The following is a 9,127-nucleotide window of genomic DNA, read 5'->3' as shown; positions in this document are numbered from 1 at the left end:
TATCATATGCAATTGAATAAGTAGACCATTTCGGAATTCGAAATTTGGGACTCTCTCAATGTATAATGGGACTCATACTTTTCTGATCAGTGAGTCCCTGGGACTCGCTGCAGGTAAACTGTAAAATGATCACTAAGAGATTACCGCTTTTTCTGCAGTCAGTGATTGACTTCTATGCAAAGTCATTTCTCAACTTGTGTTCCGTGCCATGTCATGCCTGTTGAGTGTTGATTTACTTCATATTAAGAAACTACTGCACTAAAACATTAATTCATAAATGTATATCATATGATTTTATTTCTTTTTCTCAGTATAAATAACACGTACCCTGACTGTTCTACTCTTTGAATAAAATCACTTCATTCAAGCGTTAGGGAGTGCAAAGGGTTATGATGGAGGGGTGTTGCAAATCATGAACACCTGCCAAGTGGTATGATAGCATTGTTTTATACATGTCCTCGGCTAGGCCTCAATTTCAAAATCAGTCCTTGGTCCTTGGCCTTGGCCTTGGAGGCAAGTCCTTGGTCCTTGGCCTTGGCCTCGGAAAATTTTTCAAGTCCTTGGCCTTGGCCTTGCCTCGGAAAATTTTCCAAGTCCTTGGCCTTGGCCTCGGAGGCAAGTCCTTGGCCTTGGCCTTGGCCTCGGGTTGCCGGTCCTTGGACACATCCCTGATATATGTACAGCAACATGTCAACTGTGTGAACTTGCTTCCCAGAAGCCAGTTAACATGATCGACCATCAGATTACTTTGCGCCTCTCCGACCATCACATTACTTTGCGCCATCCCAACCGCCAGGGCTCCTTTTTTGAGGTACCAGCTGTACCTTCAGCATTATATCAACTTCTAGCTCGGTAGAAAAGTTTGCTGCTTCAATGTTTGTCGATCTTTTACTAACATGTTGCCATTATAAACTGAAATATAATTGCAAACATTTCATAAGTGGCAAAGGATTTTACAGACAATTACAGTAAATTTATGCAAAGAGTCAATATTTGAAGTGCTGACCACTTCTTTTTCAAGACATCTGCAATTCGCCCTCGCATGCTTTCAATTAATTTCTAGGCCACATCCTGACTGTTGGCAACTCAGTCTTGCATAATCAAAGCTCGGAGTTTGTCAGAATTTGTGAGATTCTGTTTGTTGACTTGTCTCTTGGAGGATAGATCACAAATTCTGTGATTAAGAACTGGGGAATTTCCTGGGCCTGGAGTCAAAATGTCGATGTTTTGTAATAAATAAACTAAAATACAGCAAATAAGAAAAACCTATGAAACCACATATAGTTGAGTAGAGAATTTCAATATCTATCATAAATATTGTTTTGTAGAGTTGAGCAAACTTCAGCTGGTTAAAGGTTAGTGTATTTTAACCGGCTCTCAATATCGGCCCGATTTGGCTGTATCGGACCGTCAAAAGTGGTTTTATTTTTTTTCCCATATCAGGCTGATAATTATCGGTCCGACGAAGATTGTGTATCCCTAGTTCAAACCACTTTGCAGAACATTTGAACGACTTGGCCCAGTCAAAATTATTTACTACACTTTGACAGTTCAACACTTCTGAAGGTTAAAGGTATCAACCATGGTTGAGCAAGTTTTGAAATTATCTAATTTGGTCACATTTGAACAGAGGTGTGTAGAATTTATATCCACTGCATGTTGTATTAGAGGGGTGTACTATAGTACATTGAATGCAGTATAATGTATTGATGCTGCATTAGACGTGTATACTGAAAGTGACAATGATGTTAAGATGCACTTGAATCCCTTTCAGACAACGAATCAAAGGTATGTTCTACCATGCCTACAACAGTTACTTGGACAATGCCTTCCCCTATGATGAGCTTCGCCCCCTGACGTGTGATGGTCAGGACACTTGGGGCAGGTGAGGTTCAAGGTTTCCTTCCAAGTGGCAGTTATTTTAAATCACCATCCTCTTCCCCTCTTCTTTTTTTTCTTCAGTTTCTCGCTGACGCTCATTGACGCGCTTGATACCTTGCTGGTGAGATTGGAAATGGCTTTGCTGTTGTGCGGAATCCTGTGACTGTGTTCATTGTCATCTGATAAAGGCAACCTTGTGTGTCAAGGTGCTGGGAAACCAAACTGAGTTTCAGCGTGTGGCATCACTTCTCCAAGACACAGTTGACTTTGACATTGACATCAATGCTTCCGTCTTTGAGACCAACATCAGAGGTTTGTACAAGGCTGCGTTCACACTGTAGGGCGTGATGCCCAATTCAGAATTTTTGTGAAATTTGATCTTTTTATGTACTCATAACGTGAACGCAACATGTCTGTGATGCGACAAGCAAGTGCCCAAAGCACGACATCAAGTGACGTGCACCCAAAAAAAGACGTCATTTGGCGCAGTGTTTATGGAAGTAAATATGGTCCTGCATGCCAGGGGCTCCTTTTAGGCCAAACAAAAAAGATAGTGTGTTTCCGGTAACAAGAAATTTCAGCATAGGGTCGGTAGGTCGGACAAAGTTTTTTTTTCCCCATCAAAAATTTAAACAAAATACCCATAAAACATAAAACAAGAAGACATTGAACCTGCCGCTCCGCGGCCGGCGCCGCCGCCACCTATTTAGTTTTTTCCCGCTTCGGACTCGGGGGCCGGGGCGCGCCGTCCTCCTCCGCCGTCCTCCTCCGCCCTCAGTTTTTACTCGGCCTGTGGTGTTCATCAAATAGTTCGCTTTATTTTTTCGATACATCAATGGATGCTATTTTCTTAACATTACGGTGCGAGCACGCGACTGTAACACAGAAAATGCGGTTTAAACTGTCGTCGGAGATCGCGGCCGCCGCCATGTTTCAATGTTGTTGACAGACGACAGGGCAAACGACGCATGCGCTCAACGTGAATATCGTGAGAGTTTGCACCGATGTAAACCCTCTACACAAAAATGTAGAGGGTTGTTTGAAAAAAATGCCGACCGTAAAGTTTTTTTTTGACGTAGAAATTCTCGGTCGGTCGGGTTACCGGAAACACTACTTTTTTTTCTACGCTTTACCATGCATATTGCCAGAGTAGTGAGGTAGGAGGAGGAATTAATATTTTTGAGGATATGAAGCAACACCTCCTCCCTCTCCTCATTTCAAGGTGACGTCAACGAAAGATGACGTGGTGTCATTGCCACACAGAATGAATCAACCATCTTGGCTGAATTACGACTATCACAACAAATGTCCACTTTTTGTTTCATGTTTGAAGTGGTATTAAATTCAAGTCATAAATGTAAAGACAACTTCTACTCAAAACAGGTTTGCAGATTCCGGATGATGTCAGTAATGCCTCGAGAACTCTCTCGCCTGCCCATGCGGAGCGCATATTGGGCTTTCAATGACGTTTTACCCACGATGCTAAGTTTCTGGCGGCATTTCGTGGGCAGGCACATGGAAAACAAACAAGAATCCTTATCCATCATAAGTGCTGTCAGTCTTTAGTCCCCTTCTGTTTAGTTTTGAGAAAAGGGTCACTATTTGGACACCCATCTATTAAATTGACATCATGGAACCAATCGTTTGGAGTTGGCATGTCGAAAATCTGAAGTTGGTTGGCGGGAAATATCTGTATGTACTTCTAAAACCAAACTTGCCAAATGAAGCCAGTTTGTCCCCCCAAAGTGAGCTATCACAACAATGTCATGAAGAGTGCCTTCATTTGGGAAAACGTTTGTGTGTCGAAAGCATGGATTCTTTGAATAACTTTGCGTCCAAGACGGTGAAACATGTTTTCCACATTCAACACAAACATCTTGGTTTCACAAGAGAAAAAATATCTTGCTTTTGGTTGACACAGTAGATCGATCACTACTCTAATGCTGTAAAACGTTTTAATATCGTCTTCATTAGTCCATGAAAATGCATGCTGATTTAATCCCGCTTATTGTTTATTAAACAGAGATGAAAGTCCTCCGGATTTTCCCGGAATTCCGGGTTTTTCAAATTTTTATGAAAATTTCTCTGGAGAATTGAGGAAAATAAAATAAATAATAAAATTAATCCGGATATTAGTTGACAACATTGAACGAAGACGCGTTTGAGTTCGTTGTATTGCTTTCACGAGCGTAGCCATATTGAGGCACTAACACTAGTAACGGTAAAGAGATTTTTGTTTGTGTAATAACGACAGAAGACATGATGGCGTTTGACTAATGGTTTAGTACAGGGGTGTCAAACATACGGCCCGCGGGCCGGATCCGGCCCGCAAAGGAGTATAATCCGGCCCGCGAGGTGATTATGTAAAGCAGGGGTGTCAAACATACGGCACGCAAGGAGGTTCAATCAGGCCCGCAGGATCATTTAAAAGTGAAAAAAATGCATAAAAGACAGAATTAATATTTTTAATAAGGTGCAATTCATTGAGTATCCGCAAGGGGACACTGTTTTGATCAGAGAAGAAGACAACAGCAGCCTCAGTCCGTCACTGAGACAGACCCATGACAGCAGACGCTATCAATAGCACTCTCACATTTACACATTTAATAGCACTCTCCTTAGTTTCAAAGGTGTAGGCAAGGATTACATTTAGATTTTACATGCAAGTGTAAATGGTTTAAAACTTCCTTTTTTTATAAATCTCGTTTAATCTTAAAGTGCATTACTATATTTTTCAATACCAATTACTTGTTAAAGTTTGTACAATCAGTGGGATCAGTTGCAATGCATATATGTGAATGATAAAAGTAAATTGCACATTTGTCGAAGGAAATGTAAGGTACTTCCTGAAATGTTTTGTAAAAGATATGTTCATTAAATTTCAACATTTTCCTAATGTTCTTGTGCTTCTTTATACCAAAACAAAGGAAAGACATTGTTTTGGTTATTTATAGCAAAGTATGGTATCATTTTAATGGTCCGGGTTATACCATCTCAACTAGAACGTGGGGGATAGTCCCCAAACAATTTTCGTCTCTTTATAAACACACCTGCTAAACCCCAGTGGAACGAATAAAAGAGGCCGTCAACAAGACAGTTGTAGTAAAAAATATATTTGGCCAAAAAGGGAAAAACACAGATTGGCAGAAAATCGTGTCCGTCCGACTTCGAGTGTCATCTCGGCTAACTTAGCTTAGCTGTTGTCGTGTGTGACGTCATTTGCGTCGACGCTGATTGGTTGAAATCAAAAGACGCGCTTGCGTACATGTTCGCGCTGAAGCACGCACAGCAGAGAGCAGCGGACTATCTACTGCTGAGGCTCGCTTAGCTTGAGTGGCGTCGCCACAACAGTAATACCCTTGCCTCGCATTCTCATGGCCTCGCCATATCTTGGAGATTTCAAAATTTCGGCCCGAACGGAAGCCACAAAGGGTACACGTGTGAACACAAAAGGAAGATTAATTGGACAAGTAGCAACAGGTGGTGTGACAAAGGGGCCACCAGGGGTGTCAGTGAACACGTTTTTCTCATTGTCCGCCCCTCAGTGGTGGGGGGTCTGCTGTCTGCCCACTTGCTCTCAGGCCGAGCCGGAGTGGAGCTGGAGCCCGGGTGGCCATGTTCCGGACCACTCCTGAGGATGGCTGAGGATGCTGCTAGAAAACTGCTACTCCCTCTCTCTCTCTCTCTCTCTCTCTCTCTCTCTCTCTCTCTCTCTCTCTCTCTCTCACACACACACACGTTTGAAGTCTCTGTTTTTAGTCGAACAACAGAGCATTTGGAAGGTTAACAAAGATCTTAAAAACTACAAACCCATATAGCCACATTGTCTGCACATTTCCAGCGTTCGAGACTCCCACTGGAATGCCATATGGCACGGTCAACCTGCTGCGGGGCGTCAGTGCCACAGAGACATCCGTCACCTGCACCGCTGGCGTGGGAACCTTCATCCTGGAATTTGCCACACTGAGTCGACTGACGGGCAATGCCACATATGAGGACACTGCACGCCGGGCACTGAGGGCTCTGTGGAAGACCAGGTCGGACATCGGACTGGTAAATGTAACGCGTGTCGGCAGAATCAGTGACGTAAATAGAGTGATTTAGTAGTGTGAGATGACAAGGGAGAGAATATAAACCTGGGGTGCCCAACCAAGTCGATCACGATCGACTGGTAGCCCGCGAACTGGTCTCAAGTCGATGTATCTTTTTTATTTTTATTATTCTCATTCAAAGTTTGCAGGGATGAGATTTTTCCGCTTTTTGGCGGAATTCCGCTTTTTTCCAGTCAAAATGGACCTATTTTATATTGTTCCAAAACCGTAAAGAATGCCTAATATTGCATAATCTTTCAAGGCTTGCTCTTCTTGTGTCCGATCCTCTCTCACCTCTGTATTTGCTTTCACACACCATGTACAATAGTTCTAGCCAATCAGTCTGGCTTTTCCCCACAGCTCTTAACAAGTCCTGGCAGAACTGCTAACAGAGGGCTTAGTCAGCAGGAAATTACCATTCAACACGGACAGCAACACTCTGCCACTGTACTGTGATATAAAACAACACAACAGCTGTAGAAGCCGGTGGGATGGGTAGAGAGGAATCAAGTGCGTCAGATAGATGCGGATCTGAAAAACACGTTTTGATGGGACTCGTTGGATAGAAAGCTGACGGTGTCCCCAGTAGGAAACAGTAAAGAGGAACCATTGTGCTTGTGTCGGATTTCGTGAAAAAGCTTGATGTCGCCGTAAAGCTCTGTGTGCAGTGTGTGACGAAGTCATTCTATACGGCTCGAGAGGATGGAAAGCTTTTCAGAGTCACGCAACCTCGGTGAAACACCAAAAACAGACATTTCTACTGAAAAGTAACTACTCGATCTCAAGCGCTTTTCGACAGCCTGGAGCATGTGTAAAAACAAGAGGAGTTGGCTAAAAAGAGAGTGGAAAAAGACGGAGAGGACCAATAAGCTTTTAGCGCTTCCTAAAAAGCTTAAAATGAAGTGAAAATAAAGTATAGTACCTCATGAAACTGTATATTGTTGTATATACTGTAAATAGACATCCACTTTATATAATAAAATACATTCATAACCCTATATAGTAAACAGTGTGGGACTTCACTATCACTGCATGAGGTAAGAATCAACAGCTTTTTATCACATTTCCACAACACTTCACTTTATGAAGTAAAGTGAAGCACTTATGAAGACAAGTAATGAACAAATCTTAAATATGGCAGGGAATGTGTTTCCTTTTTTAATTTTGATTTTGAGCAGCAAATTTGAAGTTACATGTTGTGCTCACCAGGAATGCATAAGCAAAATTGCACAAATTTTCACTTGAAAGAATAGTGAACAATCTTGGGATTTTTTTTCTGTTAAAGTTTCAAATAGTGTGTAAATTGAATACACTTCATCTTCAGCATGTTTAGTGCCACTTTTGTAAGTGGCCCCGCCCCTGTCCCGGCCACGCCCCCTTCCGCTTTTTTCATCACTAGCCACTCTCATCCCTGGTTTGTTTCATGTACAATTCACCGATGGCACTGGCAAAGAATGGGAATTTGGAGCGCCATGAGAAGCATTTAAAAACGGTACACGTGAGCTACGATAGTGACGTTGTTGCACTGAAGACGTGCATCCCATGCCACCACGTCAGATCTCGACTCAGGTAGGCACTGATTCCTTTTTACAAACTCACAAGCTCTTGTATGAACTTTATTTTTCTGTTTCGTTTATGTTCGGCACCGTTATGGCAATTGCTCATCATGGCATGCGTATGTGTATGCGTGCATGTGTGGTCGCGGGTCGATCGCGGGAGGTCTCTTGCTTGAAAAGTCGATCTTCGGTCAAAAAAGGTTGGGCACCCCTGATATAAACGTTTCTCTGTCGCGCAGTCATTACACTGCAACGTGTCTCGTTACGCCCCTTGAGTACCCAAACAATGTGCTTGCTACCAAAATGCAAGGTGTGACTCTATTATTCGTGGAGCTCTTAAATTCTGATTATCATACGTTTGTACAAAATCACAGAAGAAGGACATTTTCAGAGTTTGCTTTTGATGATGCTGTATCAGTTTTGAGTTAAGATATGGATACGTTCTCAGTTTGAGCAGCTCCTGATCGTGGACCTCTAGGATCTGAAATTTCTTTGCATGAAATTAGAAATTGTTGTGCTTTAGGGTCTAAATGTGTAATGCATGTGTTGTTCCATGTTTCTGACCATGAGAAATTTCTGATGAGCAATGTTGCGTGTAATTTTCAATGCGTCTGAGCATTCACACAAACTTCCCTGAGCATACCGTGGAGCACGGTGAGCAACATGCACACAGCGGCCAAACCAATATCACACCTGTCCAAAAGCTGGGATCATAACAAGTTACGCGATGTAGGAAAGGAATATTTGGCTTTTGGGTGAAAATTCAGGCCCAGCCGAAAATACATTCAAACCTTTCCTTTACCACCAAATAAAACGGCTGCACTTGTCTCCAACAAAACCAGACACCCATCGTTTCCAGTGCCATTTTCCCAGAGGATGTCATGAAAAACTCGTAACAGGGCTGACTCTGTGCTATGCCTCATTTTAAAACCTGACTGGAAGATGTCCATGATGTCAGGTTCATCCAAGAAAGATTTTAACTCGCAAATGAATGAAGAGCCAGTTTGGATCGGCTAAAAACCTGATTTTGTACAACAGTCTGCACCAGGCAACATTCACACTGCAACTCAATTTCATTTTTTTTCCCCCATTTGCGACCGATCTCAGGTTTTTTTCATGCCTCGTCAAAAGTACAATAGATTTTTTTCCCAAAATTCAATATATTTTTTCACACTAAATAGTCCGAGATCTTAATGCGGCGGTGCATCATGATAAGTTCGGTGGTCACATAATGTGCGATGAGGCCAAAGTAGTGAGTTTGCTGTCCGAATCACCAAACATTGTGTGGGAATTACAGTAGTACTGTACCGGTATATAGTACAAGGCTTTTTAGTGAGTGAAGGGTTAGGGCGTAAGGGTGGTTATTCAAACACAGCCTATTTACCTCCTCCTACCTCGCTTCTCTCGCGGAGATAGTCGCACCGGGATCACCCCGGGGAACCAACCGGCGGATTGGTGGGCCCGGCTGCGGCGACATTGGCAGCGGGATCCACCCCGGATAGCAAACCGGCGGATTGGCGAGCCCGGCGGCGGCGGCGGTGAGATTTGCAGCGGGATCACCCCGGGGAACCGACCGGCGGATTGGTGGGCCTGGCGGCT

The 9,127-nt window shown here is 43.1% G+C and overlaps 1 protein-coding gene across 2 annotated transcripts in view; it reads left to right on the top strand.

Moving 5' to 3' along the window:
• edem2 (ER degradation enhancer, mannosidase alpha-like 2) overlaps positions 1-9,127 on the top strand; it is a 17,513-nt gene that overhangs the window by 3,588 nt on the left and 4,798 nt on the right. Inside the window, exons 2-6 of one of the 2 annotated variants that reach the window (XM_019887760.1) lie at positions 1,775-1,885; positions 1,963-2,002; positions 2,088-2,193; positions 5,427-5,548; positions 5,719-5,934. In XM_019887760.1, the coding sequence (XP_019743319.1) occupies positions 1,775-1,885; positions 1,963-2,002; positions 2,088-2,193; positions 5,427-5,548; positions 5,719-5,934 (595 nt within the window). Of the gene's footprint in view, positions 1-1,774; positions 1,886-1,962; positions 2,003-2,087; positions 2,194-5,426; positions 5,555-5,718; positions 5,935-9,127 lie in introns of both variants that reach the window. The other variant, XM_019887759.1, reaches the window with a different exon arrangement.

This window comes from Hippocampus comes, unplaced genomic scaffold, assembly GCF_001891065.2.
Source record: "Hippocampus comes isolate QL1 unplaced genomic scaffold, H_comes_QL1_v1.1 scaffold245, whole genome shotgun sequence".
Taxonomy (NCBI): domain Eukaryota; kingdom Metazoa; phylum Chordata; class Actinopteri; order Syngnathiformes; family Syngnathidae; genus Hippocampus; species Hippocampus comes.
Note: the sequence above shows the minus strand (reverse complement) of the source record. Positions and strands in the feature narration are given on the sequence as shown.